The sequence below is a fragment of the Mobula hypostoma genome, chromosome 20 (assembly GCF_963921235.1).
Source record: "Mobula hypostoma chromosome 20, sMobHyp1.1, whole genome shotgun sequence".
NCBI classification, from domain to species: domain Eukaryota; kingdom Metazoa; phylum Chordata; class Chondrichthyes; order Myliobatiformes; family Myliobatidae; genus Mobula; species Mobula hypostoma.
This window is the reverse complement of record NC_086116.1, coordinates 38,131,053-38,153,547: the sequence shown is the minus strand read 5'-3', so window position 1 is coordinate 38,153,547 and position 22,495 is coordinate 38,131,053. Positions and strand designations below refer to the sequence as shown.

The 22,495-nt window shown below is 40.5% G+C and overlaps 1 protein-coding gene across 5 annotated transcripts in view; it reads right to left on the bottom strand.

The window, feature by feature from the left end:
• Positions 1-19,843, bottom strand: part of usp6nl (USP6 N-terminal like) — a 239,895-nt gene extending 220,052 nt beyond the window's left edge. The window contains exons 1-3 of one of the 5 annotated variants that reach the window (XM_063072688.1): positions 19,645-19,843; positions 18,705-19,048; positions 16,069-16,147 (exon numbers count right to left, since the gene is read on the bottom strand). In XM_063072688.1, the coding sequence (XP_062928758.1) occupies positions 16,069-16,144 (76 nt within the window). In that variant the 5' untranslated portion in view covers positions 16,145-16,147; positions 18,705-19,048; positions 19,645-19,843. Of the gene's footprint in view, positions 1-16,068; positions 16,148-18,704; positions 19,049-19,241; positions 19,310-19,644 lie in introns of those variants that run through there. The other 4 variants (XM_063072689.1, XM_063072690.1, XM_063072691.1 and 1 more) reach the window with 4 other exon arrangements.
• Positions 19,844-22,495: the final 2,652 nt, after the last annotated feature.

Here is a 22,495-nt window from a genome sequence, read left to right as displayed (position 1 = left end):
TATGATAGAAAAATGCGCGACGCTAAGCAGTCAAGCAAGTCTTCAGCAGACGACGAACCTTGACCTTCAACATCGAGGCAGGCAGACATAGAAGAAGATGAGCTGCCTGCCCTGATCGACAATGAGATAACACCCCAGTGTCCCATCACTCCAACCCCCGGGCCGCTGACAGATACCGATTCACAGAGAATGCAGCGATAGCTGGGAGGCACCCAATGCATCTTTAAGAAAAAAGCCGAAATAAACGAGCTAATTAATTAGGTGCCACCCGGCATGTAAATGTTGGCCCAGATCAGAGCCCATTGCGTCAGCATCGTTCGGCAGCCCGGAAGGTGGGGGCCACTACACCACCCCAACCTCCGACGACTCAGCCTAACACACCATCATCAGTGCTTAATGTCTTCCCGATTCACACAAGTGATACTACACTGTACGTACATTATTTCTACTTTATATAAGCTGTGTATTTTTAGGTGTTATTTGGTATGATTTGGCGGCTTCATAGCTTAAAGGTTACTAGAGAGCACTTGCGCGTGTTTTTGCCGAGAGCACTTGCGTGAGATTTTCGCTACAGAGAACAGTGCAGGCAATGATTGTAGAGAAGTGTTTCTACTTTATAGAGGCTATGTATTTATCATAACATTCCTGCTTTTACTATATGTTACTGTTATTTTAGGTTTTATGTGTTATTTGGCATGATTTGGTAGGTTATTTTTGGGTCTGCGAACACTCACAAATTTTTCCCATATAAATAAACGGTAATTGTTTCTTCGCTTTACGAACTTTCGGCTTACAAACCATTTCATAGCAACGCTCTACCTTCAGATGGTGGGGGAAACCTGTATGATTCTAGTTATCACAACTGTCAGCTGTCACATTGAGAACTCATCTGGGACTTAAAATACATGTACGCACGCACACACACTGTAAACATGGTAGCCTTCACCACTTCTCTTCCACGCAAAGAGTTTTAGTAGTACAGGTTTCCCCCGCCATCCAAAGCTACAGCGTTCCTATGAAACGGTTTGTAAGCCGGAATGTCGTAAAGTGAAGAAGCAATTACCATTTATTCATATGGGAAAAAATTGTGAGCGTTCAGAGACCCAAAAAATAACCGACCAAATCATGCAAAGTAACACATCAAACCTAAAATAACAGTAACATATAGTAAAAGCAGGAATGATATGATAAATACATAGCCTATATAAAGTAGAAATACTTTCTTGCAATCATTGCACTGTCCACTGTAGCAAATATCTCATGCAAGCGCTCTTGGCAGAAACACTCGGCACAAGCGCTCTCGACAGAAGCACTCTCTCCAATAACCTTTAAGCTATGAAGCTGCCAAATCATACCAAATAACACATAAAAATACACAGCCTATATAAAAGTAGAAATAATGTACGTACAGTGTAGTATCACTTACCAGAATCGGGAAGACAGCGAGCACACTGATGATGGTGTGTTAGGCTGAGTCAGCGGAGGTTGGGGTGGTGGGACATTGGGGGTGTCATCTCATCGTCGTTCGTTTCCATCAGGGCAGGGAGGTCATCTTCTTCTATGTCTGCCTGCCTCGATGTCGAAGGCCGAGGTTCGTTGTCTGCTGTGGCTGATGTGGAAGGCTTGAAAAACGACAGTATGCTTGACTGCTAGCCCCGCGCATTTTTCTATCATACAGTTCTTTGTAAGCACTCAAACCATCCTGGAAATATGCACTAAACCTACGTACCCTTTCAAAATTAAAGTCGTACTTTTCTGCAATCCTTGCAGCAAAAATCTCACGCAGTTGCTTCACGTTCAGTTCCTGGACCACTTCACTTTCAGGCCGTTCGCTACTGCATTTGGTTTCGATTGTTATCCTTTCCTCTTCCAATTGCATCAGCTCTTCATTTATCAGTTCTTGGTTGTAGGATGCCAAATCCTCTTCAACATCATCTTCGTCAACTTCCACAAGCCAAACTCACTTTGTCCTTACTCTGTTTACCACGATCGAAATGCTTAATTATGTCTAGTTTTACGCTACGTGTAACACCCTTATGAGCTCTTTTAGGCTTTTCCAATACCTTAGAACTCATCTTGCAAACGGATGCTGAAAATAACTCGATATAAAGCACAGATGCTCACAGGCATGCATTTAAGCAATGCCGGCTAGAATGCAGTTCCAGGAGAGGAGCTTGGCTGCTCGGGGTGCGCAGTGCCTTTTATCATAACAGTGGAAGCACCTTCTGTTAGTGAAAACAGGTAACTAATGTAGGTCTTTCATAACAGCGAGATGTCATAAAGCGAACGTTCGAAAAATGGGGGGGGGGGGGGGAGAGAGACACCGGTACTGCCTTTTCCACTGTTTCTGTTCTCATTTAATCTATTTGTTCTTTTTAATTAAGCTATGTAGCATTTGAAGTATGAAGTGTAGCTATAAATGAAATTATCAGTATTATTATTGTGGTAAGAAGCACACAAATTAGAGAGAAAAAGTGGCTCACCTGAGGACTGGGAGAAATTCAGAGTTCAGCAGAGGAGGACAAAGGGCTTAATTAGGAAGGGGAAAAAAGATTATGAGAGAAAACTGGCAGGGAACATAAAAACTGACTGTAAAAGCTTTTATAGATATGTAAAAAGGAAAAGACTGGTAAAGACAAATGTCGGTCCCCTACAGACAGAAACAGGTGAATTGATTATGGGGAGCAAGGACATGGCAGACCAATTGAATAATTACTTTGGTTCTGTCTTCACTAAGGAGGACATAAATAATCTTCCAGAAATAGTAGGGGACAGAGGGTGCAGTGAGATGGAGGAACTGAGCGAAATACATGTTAGTAGGGAAGTGGTGTTAGGTAAATTGAAGGGATTAGAGGCAGATAAATCCCCAGGGCCAGATGGTCTACATCCCAGAGTGCTTAAGGAAGTAGCCCAAGAAATAGTGGATGCATTAGTGATAATTTTTCGAAACGCGTTAGATTCTGGACTAGTTCCTGAGGATTGGAGGGTGGCTAATGTAACCCCACTTTTTACAAAAGGAGGGAGAGAGAAACCAGGGAATTATAGACCGGTTAGCCTAAAGTCGGTGGTGGGGAAACTGCTGGAGTCAGTTATCAAAGATGTGATAGCAGCACATTTGGAAAGCGGTGAAATCATCAGACAAAGTCAGCATGGATTTGTGAAAGGAAAATCATGTCTGACGAATCTCAGAATTTTTTGAGGATGTAACTAGTAGAGTGGATAGGGGAGAACCAGTGGATGTGGTATATTTGGATTTTCAAAAGGCTTTTGACAAGGTCCCACACAGGAGATTAGTGTGCAAACTTAAAGCACACGGTATTGGGGGTAAGGTATTGATGTGGATAGAGAATTGGTTAGCAGACAGGAAGCAAAGAGTGGGAATAAACGGGACCTTTTCAGAATGGCAAGCAGTGACTAGTGGGGTACCGCAAGGCTCAGTGCTGGGACCCCAGTTGTTTACAATATATATTAATGACTTGGATGAGGGAATTAAATGCAGCATCTCCAAGTTTGCGGTTGACACGAAGCTGGGCGGCAGTGTTAGCTGTGAGGAGGATGCTAAGAGGATGCAGGGTGACTTGGATAGGTTGGGTGAGTGGGCAAATTCATGGCAGATGCAATTTAATGTGGATAAATGTGAAGTTATCCACCTTGGTGGCAAAAATAGGAAAACAGATTATTATCTGAATGGTGGCCGATTAGGAAAAGGGGAGGTGCAACGAGACCTGGGTGTCATTATACACCAGTCATTGAAAATGGGCATGCAGGTACAGCAGGCGGTGAAAAGGGCGAATGGTATGCTGGCATTTATAGCGAGAGGATTCGAGTACAGGTGCAGTTGTACAAGGCCTTGGTGAGACCACACCTGGAGTATTGTGTGCAGTTTTGGTCCCCTAATCTGAGGAAAGACATCCTTACCATAGAGGGAGTACAAAGAAGGTTCACCAGATTGATTCCTGGGATGGCAGGACTTTCATATGATGAAAGACTGGATGAACTAGGCTTGTACTCGTTGGAATTTAGAAGATTGAGGGGGGATCTGATTGAAACGTATAAAATCCTAAAGGGATTGGACAGGCTAGATGCAGGAAGATTGTTCCCGATGTTGGGGAAGTCCAGAACGAGGGGTCACAGTTTGAGGATAAGGGGGAAGCCTTTTAGGACTGAGATTAGGAAAAACTTCTTCACACAGAGAGTGGTGAATCTGTGGAATTCTCTGCCACAGGAAACAGTTGAGGCCAGTTCATTGGCTATATTTAAGAGGGAGTTAGATATGGCCCTTGTGGCTACGGGGATCAGGAGATATGGAGGGAAGGCTGGTGCAGGGTTCTGAGTTGGATGATCAGCCATGATCATAATAAATGGTGGTGCAGGCTTGAAGGGCCGAATGGCCTACTCCTGCACCTATTTTCTATGTTTCTATGTAATATTATTATACCACAATAAGATTGACAAATGGACAAAAATAAATTGATTCACTCAGCAATCAGTGAGAGAAGTGACAGCGACAGGATGAGTCAGTCCTTCTGATGTTGGCCCTGTATTCTGTTGTGGCAATCCGGAGGCACTGGCCAAGATGTGCATTAAAAAGTCTGTTTCTGTCCAAGTTCTTGATGAAATTCATTGAAGAAAACGATGACTCACATATGTACGTGGAGGGGAACAGTGTGAGTAGGAGCACTGCAATAGCTCTGGTGTTTTTGAATTGAGCTTGGAGAACCATCTTGATCCAAAAGTCACTCACCCCAACGTCCTTGTGTTGTGCTTTGAGCAAGTCATATGTTCCCATTTCCAAGACCTCCATCTGAAGAGTTGCCTCATCAATGGAAGGCACCAGCCTTTTGGCCTCTGCAGTCCACTGGCTGTCAGCTGAAATGGAGAACAGCTGTCTCAGGAAGAGGAGGATGTCACCTGAGAGTTTAGGGGAGCTTTCAAATCATTCCCTGAAGCTTTCTGCCAGGCTCGTCACGAAATCCTGCATCACTGGATCCTCCTGCATTTTGTTCTTCTCGCAATGCTCCCGCAGACGTGGAAAGTGCAACTTTCTCCCGTGAATGTCTCTCTCCAAAAGGTTCAGCTTTGACCAGAAAGCTTCAATCGCCTTGTACATGTCCGCAACAGTGTGGTTGCTGCCTTGTAATTGCAGATTAAGTTGATTTAGATGAGACATAATGTCACACAAAAAAGAACATGTGCCATCACCTCGTTGTCACTTACAAACCTCTTAAATCCTTGGGTTTTTTGACTCTGCAGGCTGGATAAAAATGACACAAGTTCATCATGCAGGTCGCACACCCTCTACAACACACGGCCTTTGCTCAGCCAGTGAACATCATTAAGCAGCAAAAGATCTTTGTGTTCTGCTAACATTTCCTCCAGCAATGCTCTGAAAAGGCGATGTTGCAGACCAGAACTCTCACAAACGAAATTTACCAGTCTTGTCACAGTATCCATCGCCTCTTTCATTTCCCCACACAGTTTAGCGCACAACACTGATTTGAGAATAATGCAATGAAATGCCAAGAGTGCTGGGTTAACAGTGGCAAACCTGCTTACCAAGCCCTTGTGTTGTCCCACCATCGATGGAGCCCCATCGGTGACAATTGACACAATTTTGCTCACATCCAAGCCATTCTTCTCAAAGAACTATGTCAATTTGTTAAAAATTATTTCCCCAGTTGTGCGCCCAGGCAGAGGAAGCAAACAAAGTAGCTCTTCCCAAAAGGTCTTCCCATCAAAAAATCTCGCGAACACAGACAGCTCTTCCATATCAGTTCGGTATGGCTAGTGATATGGCCTCTGCTTTCTCCAAATCAGTGAGTAGGTTGGAAAAAGACTCCTCCACTAAAACTTCTACTCTTCTTGTTGTCGTGTTAGCCAACAATGGCACCGTCTTTAATAGCTCCACAACCGTTTTCTTGGTTTTCTCATCATAACTTAAAACTTTGCCAACCATATCAATTGCACACGTTTTAATCAACTCGGCATCAGCAAATGGCTTCTTAGCTTTGGCAAGATTGCATGACACATGCAATGATGCAGTTGTTGCGCTCTCTTGTGCAGATGTTGACTTACAGATAGTAGAAATGGAGTGCTTGTATGATGTTATCATATTTGCAACTTTTTTGTTTGCGTTGATCTGGTTTTGCAAGGTAGTTGGCATTAAAACTGGTAGCATGCATAGTGTTAAAGTGCTGCTTTAGATTTTCTGATTTGCAACAGCTACTGACTGCATTCAGTAGGTCGCGCGCTCTACAGGGGTGTAGGTCAAGTGTACGGTGTGGAATGAAGTTAAAATAAATTAGAGCAGCGCGCGCTTTATTTACATGTTATGACAGGTACGTTCACGTAAGCGCCAATGGGTCGGCGTGGTCCAGACATCTGGTTCCCACGATCCAGATCTGGCCTGCAGTCCGCTTGTTGGGGTTGCCTGCCTTAGATCATCTTTCCAGGCTGAAATCCAACCAGGTCTGTAATATAATGTTAACTACAAACAATCGGAGTTTCAAAATAATAGAAAACTGTTGCTTTGTGACATCATCAGAAAGATACTTTTAATACGTACTGTGCCTTGAATGTTAGCATAATTTTGTCAACCTGTTTTTAGAAGTCGTTTAGAACTGCGAAAAATAGCCAGCTAGTCCATGGTAATCATTTCCAATTTTATCTAGTAAAAATAAATATGTTTCTAACACTTCTGTTTTTGCGAAATGAACTAGAGTTAGACGAAGCTGAAATATATATATTGTCACTTCATATGAAAACACATCTGAAGAAAGAAAACAGTGAATCTCAGAAAGATCAGTCAGAATAGCTATGTTAGAAGTTGATGTAATAAAGGTTGGAGAAATACAGTGAGAGAATGTCGGTCAAGCATTGGCTTAAATTTCTGTAAACCAGAGCAAACAAAACTACCTTAGAGAGGTGTTAAAACAAAAAGTGCTGGCACTTTGATTCTGTGAAGCACTGGACATACCATGCAGAGCCATGAGATTAGATAATTGAATAATCAATCAAATTACTTTTTGATCAAATTGCCCAAGGGCATTTGATTCAAGTTCCCAATTGTAAATCAAAAAGTTTTGATTTGATTAAATTTAAATCAGCAATTAACTTCTTTAAAGTTTCACACAAGTACTTGGGCCTAATTCACAAGGAAAGTGAGGTTCTCAAGTGACAAAATGTAGTTTCAACTGGTACTTTTTACAAAATATATATGCAACTAAATGATAGAAGGCAGAAGTTTCATTTCTTTGAAAAACTTACACAGATAAAAAAAACTAGTTGAGCTCTTAATCTGTCTGTAATTCCTGTGTACCATGGTATGGTCTGAGGTTCCTTCACTTCTTCCTTAAACAGGAACCTAATCAGTCCATCACCATCCCCCTTCAACTTTTTACTCATACTAAACAACTTCTCCTTTAGTTCCACTCACTTCCTCCAAACTAGAAAAGGGCAGCAATGGGAACTAGTGTGGATCCAACCCATTTCTTTACTGCTTCTGTAGAACAGTCCTTGTTTAGGACTAATCAGACCTTCTTCCTCAATCTTTATTGACAATTGCTTACTGCTGCTTCCTACACTGGTGCAAAACTCAAATGTCATTATCTTTCTGCAATTTCCATATTTCTGTCACACTTATTCTGCCCATTTATGACTCTTTCTTTTCACAAAGCCTTTTTTCGATCTCAAGTTATCAACCTCATCATCCATACAAGCCCAAAAGCTGTCTTGGTCACTCTTCCCATTCTGCTTTCTACAATCTTGCAAATTTGTGTTCCCATTATGTCTGCTTTGATTAGAGATTTACCACACCACACAGGTGCCTTTTTATTTCCTGAACCATGACTTTCCATTTGCTATAATTGACAGGAGTCTCAGCCTCATCTTGTTTAGTTCAAGTTCAATTGTCAATCAACCATATATGAATATAACCAAATGAAACAGTGCTACTCTAACTCCTGCAGGTCTGCTCTCACTTCCTTGCTTCCCAACCATCACATTCCCAACATCCTATCTTTCTTTCCACAACTCCCCACCAGCAGATCGATACCCATCTTCCAGCACATGATTCACAGTCTTCAGGACAGGGTGATTCAAGCATAAAATTCCATCAGTTCCTCAGGCACTGTATTCCAGGTACTCACCAGTCTCTGGGTGAAAAACGACCCCTCAGACTACCTCTAAATCTACTTTTGACAGTAAATCTATGTTGTCTAATTGTCATGCAGCATCTACGCAGATTGTGTGGGCACATGACCAAGTGGTTAAGGCATTGGACTAGCAACCTGAAGGTCTTGAGTTCGAGCCCCAGCCGAACTTGTGTCCTTGAGCAAGGCACCTAATCACACATTGCTCTGCAATGACACTGGTGCCAAGCTGTATGGGTCCTAATGTCCTTCCCTTGGACAACATTGGTGTCCTGGAGAGAGGGGACTTGCAGCATGGGCAACTACTGGTCTTCCATACAACCTTGCCCAGGCCTGCACCCTGGAAACCTTCCAAGGCGCAAATCTATGGTCTCACGGGACTAACAGATGCCTAATTATTAATATATTTGAATTGACAGGTTTTGTTACATCAACAACTTTATGTAATAGCTAGAGATATAAAGAAGTGTTTTGATTTCTTTGAAAAGAGTCTTGTACAACAATGTGGCAGTGTGCAAGGTAAAGGTGAGAACGTAACAGTTACATCAGCAGGTGGAAATCACTGATCCAAATTGAAACGAGCGTGCAGCCACGCCTTTGGGTTGGTGGTGGTGGGAGGTGGGGGTGGGAAGAGGTGTGTTGAAAAATGTATTTCACTTGGAATCAAGGACACAACACGCCGCCTCAGCTGAGGCTCAAACTAGTGACCTTTAGATCACTAGACCAACACCTTAACCATTTGGCTGCGTGCTAACACCAAATATTAAGATATTGGGAAATACTGTACAATCTACTTTGAGCTGACAAGTCACGTGACTGCAATTACAGTTGTTACGTACCCCGTAACTGGGTTGCCAAACCAGCAGAAATGGATCACTCAGTTGGAGTCTGGATTACTAGAACTAAGAAAGTTTTATTAAAGAAACAAGCAACACAGTACTCTAATCAAAAGGATAATGAATGCAACAGTTCAGCAATGATAAACATACATGTACACAGAATTCAGATAACAGGATCAATCAAGCTCTATCGTTGTCTGGGGGTAAATGACCAGTTTCAAAGTGACGCAAAGTTCAGTTCAATTTAGTTCAGTTCAGTTCGCAGTAATTGCTGCCGTGGGAGATGGACAGTGCGGGGGAAGGAGAGAGAGAGCAAAACGAATGAATATTCAAGGCTTCCACACAGACCTTCGCAGTCAGCTTTCGGGCGAGTCCTTTGTGATGTCATCTGAGGTCACCGACCGTGACCCCTCCATTTCCAGATACGATCGTTTCTCTGCAGTGAACCTGGCACCCAGGCAAGGGTGGACACACACCAGGTTCCCGCCGATCGTGCCTTTCCTCCCTGTGCGTCTATGGCCTGGTCCTGCACCCGGCCTTCCAAAACTTCCCACCGACTTGTAAGAGATGCACCGCTTCCAGGGTCTCGTTACCTCGGGTGTCGTGTGTGTCTTGCCTTAGTGAACCTGTCCCTTTTTATCCCCCTGCTGGGGTATCGCCTGTCCATCACTTCAAACAGTTCGGGGTTCAAAGGGGGAGCCGATCTTGACAGCTCTCCTTCCCCTTCATTAACATCTCCAAATGCTGCTCCATTGTTTTCCTTCTCTCTCTCTCTCCTGAAGACAGGTGGCAGACCAACTGCTGATCCCACTGGTGCCAGCACAGGCCAGCTAACATCTTAATCTATGTGTATTCTCGTCACACAGTCATACACCATGAATTCTCCACTTCATTCCAGAATGGAAGCCTAATCAGTTCCCCTCCACCAACACTTCACCTTAGTAGTCACATTGGCCAAGTTCTCCTTCAACTCCATTCCCTATCCCTGGATCAATAGCTGTGGCTGTGGGAACTCACAGGTGCACAAGCTATGCCTGGCCAATATGTAAAACAGTCTTTGTTTCAAGTCCTTCAAACTGATTTTCTGGTACTTCACAACTACATTTGATGATGCTTCCTGGAACTTAACTTGAAAATTGAATTACTTTTTATGTCAATTTTCACCCTATTCTCACTTTCGCCTGATCCATCTGTCTCATCCCTTCCCTTCCTGATCTTTCCCTCTCGATCTCAGGAGATGAACTGGCCAGAACCAACATTACAAACACACATACTCTTACAGCCATTCTGATTATAAATTACTCCCACTTCATCTCCTTTAAGAACCTCCTGTCATTCTCCCTGCTGTCTCTTGACAAATTTATTCTGATGATGACACTTTTCTGCAAAGACTGCATCTCATTTATTTCCTGAACTTCTGCCCTCAGTCCCTTTCCACTGGAGAGATCAGATATAGAAGGTTAACCTGTATTGTCATAAAATCCTGCTTGCCCTAAAGTTGCAATGATTTTGACTTTTGCTCAAGTCTGAAGTGGAGCTTGAACCAATCATCTTTAACAATAAGTGGATATGGCTTATACTAATGCACTTCACTACAAAACTAAAAATATATGTGTATCACTATTTTTTCAATACAAAAAAAGCATGTCTTGCTTTTCTTAATAAATTGCAACCAGGTTTCAAAGGCCACAGTAATATATTTTTGCCACATTATTTCCTGCAAAAATATTCATACATAGCCTAACCATTAGTGCAATGCTATTACGGCTCAGGGAATTCTGGAGTTCGGAGTTCAATTCTGGCGTCATCTATAAGTAGTCTGTACCTCCTCCCTGCGTGTTTGTGCACTGGTCCAAATACGTACAGGGTAGGTTAACTGGCCATTGTATATTGTTCCATGATTAGGTTAGAGTTAATTAAGTTTGTCAGGAGTTGCTGGAGCAATGTGGCTTGAAGGACCAGAAGGGCCTACTCCTTGCTGAATAAAATCACAGAGAAACAGGGAAGGGGGTGAAAATCATGAGGATCAAAGCTGTATTAAAAACTGCACAATGGGATTTGTTTTATCCCAAAGCTTATCTTTACGATACTTACAAATTTAACTCCAGAACTATTTTTTGGCATCACACATTTAAATGAATGTTTGTCATAATTGCAAACTTAAGTGGTAACACAAATAGTAAAGATGAAATATCATGGAAAGTGTGAAGTACCTAAAGTGATTACCAACCCATTGCATTTGAGCTGAATTTAACCAAATTTCAAAATTTCACTTTTCTTCACTAGAACCACAGCCCTATGGATCATTGCTCTTAATTATACATCAAGAATATTTTAAATATCACTAGTTTCTGTCTTTACCAACCTTTCCACCATTTAACATCTCTCCAGCTCTCTCGATAAAAAAAAATCCTCAATCACCCTTCTTATCCCTCCAGCGAACACTAGAAATCCATGCCTACAGGATTGTGACACTTCTGCAGGAAAGAGATCTAGGTCCTTTATGAAGTCTCCACTCATCCTTCTGTGCTAAAAACGTCACCAGCCTATCAGATCTTTCCTCAGTGAAAATTTTCCAATACTGGCAACATTCTCTGAAGTACTAAGACAACTTTCCTGTAATGTAATTAAACACTTAATTATTCCACTATTTTTGGAATACACTTCTACAAGCATAATGATAATGATCCTGTCATGTTTCCCCAATTGTGCATGTCTACAAATAAGTGCAGTCACTGAATTCGATTTCTGCACAAAAATCTTGTTTCAGCCATTAATTCAAATTACTTCATAATTTAAATTCTTTAGAGCCTAAAATGCTTTTGAACAAACAGAAGACTGGTTGTGATGGTTTTAAAGCTTGTTCCAGCAATGATTCATGTTCCAAATTACCAAACACAAACATGAATACTTTTCTCGAGTCTCTCGGACACAAGATGAACCACGTAGATTAAGCGCAATGTTATACTGTGAATAAATAAGCTCTTTAGTCCCTTTTTCCCCTTAGAAGCAGGCTGGCTGGCAAATAGACAAGTGAAAACAAATGTAAGTGGTGTGGAATTCCAGGGGCAGTGATAGGAAAAAGAGGGAATGTTGTAGTTGCATGCAAATCTGCCACATTTTTTTTTAAACCTTCCAGTGGAATAATAATAATAAAATTTGACAAGTAGAATGAGAATTTTAAAGTTGGGAAAAGTAGGTTCCTTTCACAAGGCTTCAGATTTTCACTTCGAATATGAGGCAGTGTCAAGTATTAATCACTCTATGTGTTAATTCCACATATCTACTGCAGACATTTGGGAAAACTGCTGTTTTCTGGACAGAACAGTCACACAGGCTATCTCAGAAATTCATGTTGTAACACGTTTCTCCCAATCAGTTGTAATCATATCTCATTTTGCTCAACTTGATCCATGTTTCTGCCAAGACTGTATCCAATAAGGGTTTGATTTCCTGCTGCAAGTTAACACTGAAGGAACTGATTCCAACTTCCAGCCTTTGATCCATTGCGCTGTTGGCCATGGGTTTGATTCACAACGCTGAATCTCTTCTCAAGGTTTATCACGTACAAATAGCTTATAGCATTCAAGTATCTTAGATCTCCTTCTATTCATGTTTCCAGTTATCAGTTGATGAAGCAATTCATTATTTCTAGTAGCACTGGGGCTCCACAAGGGACTGTCTTGTCTCCCTTTCTTTTCACCATTTACACCTCGGACTTCAACTACTGCACAGAGTCTTGTCATCTTCAGAAGTTTTCCGATGACTCTGCCATAGTTGGATGCATCAGCAAGGGAGATGAGGCTGAGTACAGGGCTACGGTAGGAAACTTTGTCACATGGTATGAGCAGAATTATCTGCAGCTTAATGTGAAAAAGACTAAGGAGCTGGTGGTAGACCTGAGGAGAGCTAAGGTACCGGTGACCCCTGTTTCCATCTAGGGGGTCAGTGTGGACATGGTGGAGGATTACAAATACCTGCGGAGATGAACTGACAATAAACTGGACTGGTCAAAGAACACTGAGGCTGTCTACAAGAAGGGTCAGAGCCGTCTCTATTTCCTGAGGAGACTGAGGTCCTTTAACATCTGCCGGACGATGCTGAGGATGTTCTATGAGTCTGTGGTGGCCAGTGCTATCATGTTTGCTGTTGTGTGCTGGGGCAGCAGGCTGAGGGTAGCAGACACCAACAGAATCAACGAACTCATTCGTAAGGTCAGTGATGTTGTGGGGATGGAACTGGACTCTCTGACGGTGGTGTCTGAAAAGAGGATGCTGTCCAAGTTGCATGCCATCTTGGACAATCTCTCCCATCCACTACATAATGTACTGGTTGGGCACAGAAGTACATTCAGCCAGAGACTCATTCCACCGAGATGCAACACAGAGCGTCATAGGAAGTCATTCCTGCCTGTGGCCATCAAACTTTACAACTCCTCCCTTGGAGGGTCAGACACCCTGAGCCAATAGGCTGGTCCTGGACTTATTTCTTGGCATAATTTACATATTACTATTTAACTATTTATGGTTTTATTACTATTTATTATTTATGGTGCAACTATAACGAAAACCAATTTCCCCGGGGATCAATAAAGTATGACTATGACTAGTAGAATCAAATTCTGATTTTCTTAAGTATTTTGTTTGATGTCCAAATTATCAGAAATCTGTACAATTGCAGTACACAGTTAAATACAGCATTAAACTTATCATGGTAAATTCAGAACCAGAGAGTACAATATTCTGCTATGGCATATTTTGCTAAACATGTGACTGTTCTGAGCACTTTGAAATGGTATACCATGTGCTACTAGCTTGACAGCCAATAGTGTTGTCCATTTCTAGAACTAGCTAAGTTATATACTGAAGTAATTCAGAAAATCTATTTGTGATAAAAATCAGCACCAGGTAAGTTTATTTTTTGACTATTTGTGGTAATATTACATTACGTGTTGTGTGTGAGTTACATGTACTGCGTTCTGTACCTTAGTCTGGAGGTACATTGTTTCATTTTGTGGCTTACGTGTATAGAGTTGAATGACAATAAAAATGAACCTTGCATATTTTTATATCTTCACCAATTTTAGTATAACTTTATTTTATAAATGTATCTTTAAAAAGTAAAACATCTCAAGACATATCATAAATGACCAAAGAACAATCTGATTACAAGCCACAACAGAGAATATTGGCACAATTGCCAAAATAAAGCTTGGATGAAAGAAGACTGTAGGCTTATGCAGCTTCTTTTTAATGCAAGGTGAGAAAATGGTCATATATGTCCAGAAAGCACTAGATCCTTTCTTAAATGGAGAAAATGTTATGGAAAGCCTCAATTTCCAGGCATCAATGACAGAGTAATTAAAATATGGGAGATATATGAAGCCAGAGTTGGAACAACACATGGATCTTAAAGGCTATATGGCCATTAAAGAAACAGGAAGAAGACATGACACAAGACAATAGGCAAAAGAAGGATCAAAAATATATTGGCTTAATGAGCACTAGACAGGGCGATAGATGTAGAGGAATTGTTGCAAATTAGAGAAAGGATAGTAAAGCATTAATTGGCAAGGTGACAGTCAGGCCCTTTCTCAGAACTGGGAAAGATGGAAAGCAAGTCAGTCTGATTTAAATTGCAACAAATGTGAGAGCAAAGGAAAGGACAAAGAAGATACCTGTGATATGGTAAAGTCAGGAATGTATGATATAAAGGTCAGATGGTTGATGGATTAATGAAGACTATTAGAGAAAAATAGAACAAAAGTTGTACATGAGGGAAGTAGAAAAGATAAACAAAGGAGCATACAAGTTGTTAGATGCAGAATTGTAGGACATGCCTAGTAAGTTTGGCTGTGGTAATGAAGGAAGAAAACTGAACCAATACAGGAGATTCACTTGTACAAAAATAGCTAATTCTGATACAGACAGGGAACCAACAATACCTAAAGTTGCAGAATTCAAGACTACATTATGTACACTGAATGCACTGCAGTAGATTGGAAACTGTAAATACATGTGGCAACTTGAAATATAGTATATTATCATTTTAGATTCTTACGTCAAAATCCTGTTCAATCCTGGAACAGAACTGTGACATACCTTTACCAGAACATTTGTAGTAGATGAAGGCCAAGATTCAACACTATTTGCTCAAGGAAAATTAGGAACACTATAATCTAGCCAGTAAATAAACAAGAAAAAAAAAATGGAAATTTTGCCTTGTCCTTACAAACATTAACAAATTTAGAACTGTTAACTTCTACATGGTTGTGCAAAAATGTTTGTAAAGTCCTTAATTCACACTGAGTCACTACAACTACTTACTTTCAACATGACCATAAAAACTTTACTGCAGATCTATCATCACTCCTTCATGATGATGCACTGGGGTTAATCCCAAATCAGTTAGCACATGGAGAAAGAAGCAGTGGGTTGACCTTGGAAATATATAAAATAGGAGGCATAGATAGCATAGATATTCAGAATCATTTTCCTTCAGTGGGATATCAAAAACAAGAGGACATGGATTTAGTGAGAGAAAGGAGCTTTAGAGGGAATTTGAGGGAAAGTTTTTTTTAAACAAACAGAGTAGCTGTTGTCTGTAACTTACTGCCAGAGGAAGTGATAAAATAAAGTGTAATCACTACACTTCATGGACATTTAACCAGGAGCTTGAATAGGTAAAGCAATGATACAGACCTAATATGGAAAAACGGGATTATGTGCATGGGCAAAAGCGTCAGGTTGGATTTGATAGACTGAAAGATCCGATTCTATGCTTTGCAACAATGACTCTGTTCTGTACGTGTCAAAAATTTTATAAAATTCTTTAGTTCTCAAAAAGATTCACATCTATCCAAAATGATTCCCGTAAAATATCCTAAAACCTTAAATTGTAAGGAAAATTTGTTTGATCTTTGGGCAATAAAACCAGTTACCTTGGTAGCTAAACCAGGCACAAGTCTATGCTTCCATGCTCCTGTGTGATTCAAATTGTTCTCAATTTTTAACACCCAACTTCATGTACAACATACACTGTCTGCATTAAAGATTCACTTCCAAAAAAAATCTACTCACTCATAATGATGTTTTCCTCTGCATGAGATATGTACGGTTCTGATCTGCAATTATTTATCTTGAGAGAGGAGTTCATGCCCTATATTGAAGAAAAACGGGTAATTGTAATTGGACATACATATTTAAAGCTTCTATTTTCAATTTTCTCTCAACACAAAGGCAGCAGCTAAAACTAGCCTTAATGCCTCTGGGTTCCATATATAGGTAAACAAAACATTCAGGATAGCTAACCATTGTTGCTTGCTCATTCTTTTGTAAGAAAATGGGGGAAGGACTGTCATGACATAAAACTACACTTTGACCAGTGAATGGTTTGTACTTACAGTACAAAGTGCAATCTACAAAAGAGCTGTCAATGGTTGCCATCAACCAATTCCTTCTGTTGTTAGTTTTTGTCACACCTGACACAAGTTATCTTCTCAGCGATCTGAAACCTTGATTATGTTATAATATCATTGAAATCATGGAATTTTTCCAACACTTACAGCTAATACTAAAATCAAAACTGGCATTCTATTAGAAGCATCCTTACTACCAGCGGAGTTACAAAGGTGTAGTTTTGAGTTCTATTCTTAATTGCCTTTAAAGAAAATGATCCAGTACTTACGTGCAGTACTGAAGGAACATCACAAATTCAGAAATGCCATCATTTAGAATGATGTTTAGCGAAGCCCAACTTAACTCAGAAAAGTTCAAAACATAATAAGATGAAAACTGAATGGAAGAAGAGAGGAGAGAACAGAAGCGTTCTTGCTTTATCTCTTATTTTTCTCCATTGGGAAGAAAGACCATTCATTTGACCATTCCATCCATGCTGCTTGATCTGTTAAGTGATTCTAACAAATTACTGCCCCCCCCAACATGTTCTGCTTCTGCAATACCTTACTATGTACTTGAAATATTCAGGAGGACCCACAGAGAAAGAATGCTCTGCATCATTGTAATTCTTCACTAAACTCAGCTCCGCATCTTATTTTACATTCTAACCATTTCTAGATTTGTTGAATCAAGTTCAAATCATTCCTCCTGCTCTAGGAGTTTCACAGACCCAAAAAAGAAAGTTCTCAGGTCTGACTTTAAACAATTCATTCGTTGTTTACAAAAGAACTCCTCAACCTAAATTTAGCACCTTAAGCTGTTTTTGTCACCTTCATGGACAGGTAGAACATTTTGAATTTAATTTAATTTTCTTTTCTCCAATACTAGTACAAATAAAATAACTCCCAACACCATGACAAATATCAGGCCTGCCTGCCAAGATCACAACTACAAGAAACCACTACTTTCTTAATAAATACATGCTTTCAAACTACAATCTGTATTTTTATAATTTTTTCCATGTTTCAATATGCTTATGACAAACAGAATGCAACTTTCTTAATATTGCTATAATGGGGTTGTACCGTATGAAAAAAAGGCCCTTTGGCCCAAGTGCACACTGGTCATTGAGCACCTATTTATTTTGATCTTCCACCAACCCTTTACTATTCTTCTTTCAGTTCATTCAGATTCTACATTCAGGTGCACACTTGAAGCAACTTGCAATGCCCAATTAATGTACCAATCCAAACACGCTTGGGATGTGGCCAGGAACCACATTATCACAGGGAAAGTGTGCAAAATTCACAAAGGCAGCATCAGAGACCCTATCCAGGTGACTGGAACTGTGAAGTAGTTCTCCAAGCTGCACCACAATGCATGTCAAGTACTGAAATCAATAATGCCACCCCAAATAACCACTGGATCTTAATGGGTTAGAGAATAATTGCAGTATTTGAACTCCCAACAGATTTAGATTTAAGTTTTCTAAGACTGACTACTTATGATAAAACTAGATACAGCATCTTAATAATTCTCTTAATTTATTTTAATAGGCCAGTTTTTTTTCGTAATGTTAAGAATTCCATTTAACTCCAAGAGGAACTTTCGAGTTGATTCATGCACACTGACCAAAATTTTAAACTCCTTCAGCACGAAAAGCCATCTGAGGTCTTTACACTTCCCAATGAAAAGTCTCTTGTGTATCATAGATTTCCACTGCTCCACCCTTGGCAGCCATGCGTCCAGCTGCCACCTCCATGTTTTAAAATTCCCTTGCTAAAAGGTTTCTAAATCTCAACTTTTCCCTTCTCTATTAAAACTCTCCTGAAAATAGTTCAGCTGTTGAATTGTGTTTGGTGACAATCCTGGGAAACACATTGAGATATTTTACTACATTAAATGTACAATGTAAATGTAAGTGATTTTCATACACAGCAATACAAAACTGATTGTTTTATCATTAACAAATTCAGAGTATTCACTTCAAATTTTATAAAAATATTACAAGGTTTAGATCTGAATCACAAGTACTGACCCCAAAAAATACCTTATGAATAGAATATACAAAGTCACATATTTAAAATACTCGAATGCCAACTTTGCAAAACAAAACATTGAATAAAGTGTTCAAATCAGAGTTTAAAAATCAAGCTTGAACAAATTACATACAAACTCAAAATAAACAATCTTCACCATTGTGTAAAATATTTACGAAACAAACGTCCTTCCATTTAATGCTAAAATGCTCTTCATTTTTAGTACGCATTTGCAGTTACTTGTGTTAGTATTTGTTAACCAACTTGCTGGACACTCACCAAAATTCCTTGGGACGTGTTAAAAAACTAGTGTTTGTTGTGCGGGACCCTTAACATGTTTGCGTCCATTTCTGATCCAGAAAGAAAAACGGCGTTTAAAGGATTTGTGTTTTGTTTCTTCCTGGTTGTTTTCTCGCAAAGCAGGTTCGCAGCAGGAGTGGCGGGGGATGAATGGTTCAGCCCACAATCTTTTGGGAAACTGCAGTCTCAGAGATATGGAAAACTCCCGGCTCAACTTTCAGGGGAATTTAACATGAAAGTTTAAAAGGTTTTGTTTTCTTTCTATCTTTGAGATCGACACGCCGATTCTGTCGGTTTCACGAGTTCGATCCTAAAGACTCGCTCTTGAATTTGGGTGGAAAAATACACAAAATAAAGAGAAAAACGTAACTCAGTGTTTACAGAGACCCTGGAAACAAAATTGCCCCCTTTTTAAACAGACGATTTTTTTACCCCCCAAAGGGAAAGAGGTTAAAATTAGTAGTTACTTTAAAGTATTGTGAAACAAAAAATTAAAACAAACGCGATCCTACTAACCAATTGCCAGCTCTTTGATTTGTATTAATGATGCGAGCCAACCAAACTTTGCTAGAGGGGAGGGGAAGGTTGAGAGGAAGAGCGAACGGAAACGGCGAATCACCGATACTGATTGGCGTTAGCCTTCAACCAGTAGGAAGAGAGAGAAAAGCCCGACGCCTGGCATCGACGGCCAATGGCAGCGAAGGGGGCGGAGGAACAGCATTAAGATAGGTTGCATCGGTTTGTTAGCCCAATGTTCCGCTAGGCCGCAGTAGTGAGCACTGTACATAATTCATAAACTGTGTTTAGCTAGCATTTAAATTTTGTTCTTTTTAGAAAGGAAGAAACAAACGCGGATACAAAAAGTAAGTTAATTAAATTCTGCATAGAGTAAACAGAACTAAAATCAAAACTTTTTTACCCTATCCTGCTGTGGAAACGGTCCGTGTGGCGGCTGGCGCTACATTTTATTTCAGAGAGGTTAAGAGGCTTTTTTTCCTGCTTCTCCGCCGGTTAGAGACCGATAAGGAGCCGGTGGTCGGACGACAATCGGGAGGCGAGCAACCTGGGGCAGAGCAGCGCCGGTCAATTGTCGGGAGCTCACGCTGCGGGTGCGCCACTGCCTGGCCAATTACTTCCGGGCCACTGGGCAGTGTCCCATCACCCACACCTGGGACAATGACATGTATCACCTGGTGCTGGCCGCCGTCCAACGTACTTCTTTACTATTGTCACTTATAGCGAGGTACAGTGGAAAACTGTGTGCCATCCCCATAGATCACCGACATCACATCAGAATATTGAGGTAGTGCAAAGGCAAAAGCAATAGAAGAATGCAAAATATAGTACTATAGTTACGGGAAAAAGTGCAGTGCAGGCAGGCAATAAGCTGCAAAGATTTGTGGTAACTATGAATGCGTTGGAAAGGGATATAGATGGTTGGGGCTGTAGGCTGTTCAGCTTCATAGTATAATGGAAAGTCAGGTCTGTAACGTTGAAGTTGAGTTTATTATGGAGACAGAAGAGACTGCAGATGAAGGAATCTGGAGCAAGTCTATATGAAGGGTCCTGGTGAGATCCACCATAGGTGTTTCCTGAGCCACTAAGTTCTTCCAGGGCCTTTGTTTGTTAGTGGGATTCATTGCATGTGTACAAGTACATGTATGCAAGGATGCAATGGAAAAACTTACTTGCAACTGTATCACAGGCAAAAGATACAAAACATTCACAAAAAAAACATGTTTGTTTATACTTAAGTAATTTTGTTTTCATGTGTTCAAGAAAGGTCAAAATTAGGACAAAGAAGGAAACTGACATTGTAGTACTAGTATTCTTCTGAGGTAGTGATTAGGGTTTTGACCGTTGCTTCAATTAGCTATCCTCAAACCTGGTGGTATGGATTTTCTGCTTCTGTAGTAGCTGTGAGAAAATGGCATGGCATGGATGTTGGGGATCTCTGATGTTGTGCACCAGGTTCCACAGCATTGATGCAGGTTATTCTGCAAGACCTTTTAAAAACAAAAGAAACTGCAGCTTCTGGAACTAAAGTCAGAAAACACAGGAAGACTGAGTAGGACAAAGAGCTACCATGCAGAATGAGTGAACATTTCAGGTCAATGACTTTTCACTAGAATTCCTCGGATCTCAGGAAAGGTCACCCACCTCGTTTTCTCTGCGGAATTAACAACTGCACTGATTTTAATCATTTTTTTTTTCTTCTGGTTTCCCTTTGGATCATCTCTGCCATAATAGGGAGACTTTTGATTGGCATTAGCAGGAATACATCATGAGGAGTGTCCTCTTTTGTAAATTTTTCAGTCTTTCCTTTTCCAAGGGTAAAGGGGACAATCTATCAGCATTCCCATGATTAGTCATCCTTTTGAATTCCATTTTGTACTCATGTACTCCAAGAAACAGAGCTCATATTAGTATTCGTTCTATAACTGTCAGTGGAACTCCCTACTGTGGATTGAAAATAGACACTAGTGATCGGTGAACAGTAACGATGGTAAACTCTCTCCCATACATGTACTGGTTTATACATTTTACATCTCAAACCAGTCTCAAGGACTCTCTGTTAATCTGTGTGTAAATTTTCCCTGCAGTGGTAAGGGAATGTGATGCAAAGGCTAAGCGGTATCCACTTCCATCACTCATAACATGTGACATAAAGGCACCTATACCATAAGGCGAGGTGTCAGAGGCAAGCTTCACTGGGCAATGTGGATCATAATGTGTGAATACAGTGACTGATGTCACCGTTTTCATTACCTTTTGAAAGCCATTTCTTCCTAATTTGTAGTCATGAGGTCAAGGGGTGGAGCACAGTAGTAAGGTTTGGCTACAGTTATAGTAATTGAGAAACCCTAAAAAAGGACCAAAACTGTGACATTTTCTTTGTCCTTGGATCATTCACCACTGCTTGAATTCTCTCAGCAGACTTGTGTAATCCTTGTATGCCAGTAAGTGATGCTTGGTTTAAAGAATTCACACTCATCACATTGTGATATGAGCCCATACTCTTTTAAGCTTTTTAACCCTGTCTTAGATTTTAGAGAAGTTCCTTGTCATCCTCACCAGTAAAATAATGTCTTCCAGTTAACACTGAGCACCTGATCCATAGCTTTCTGTCAAAGTGCAGGTGCAGATGCGGTGGATTATAGCAACAAAGCCCTTTGTGAGTGTTTATGAGAAACACTTTGGACTCCTCTTCCAGCTCCATCTATAGGTTGGCTCAACTAAGTTCACTTTGCTGAAGTGTTTCCTTCCAGAAAGGTTAAAAAGATATCATCTATCCTGGGTAGAGGGTATTGATCGAATTTCAATACTGGGTTAATGGTGACCTTAAAAATCACCACAGATCAATTCATCTTGGCTAATGAGACCACTGGTGTTCCCTATAGGTTCCACTCTACCTTGGAAAAGAATTCCTTCAGCCTCCATATGATAAAGCTCACTGGCTACTGTACCACAATGGTATCAAGAACTGGATGGGCTTTGTAAAACTTGGGTGTGACATTTTCTTTTAACACTATTTTACCCTTGATATGTTTGAGTTTCACAATGCCATCCTTGAACATTGCTGTGGCATCATCCAGAACCTTCCTTAATTCAATTTCAGTTGACTCTTACAGGGGATGTGTCATACAAATGGTGCAGGCATCTAACAAGTTATAGTTGTCTCAGCCAATCACTGCTCCACAATGCTGGCCCTCCTGTTTTTACTACATCCAAGCGCAATGTGGCTTGTTTGTCATTGTATTTCACTGTTA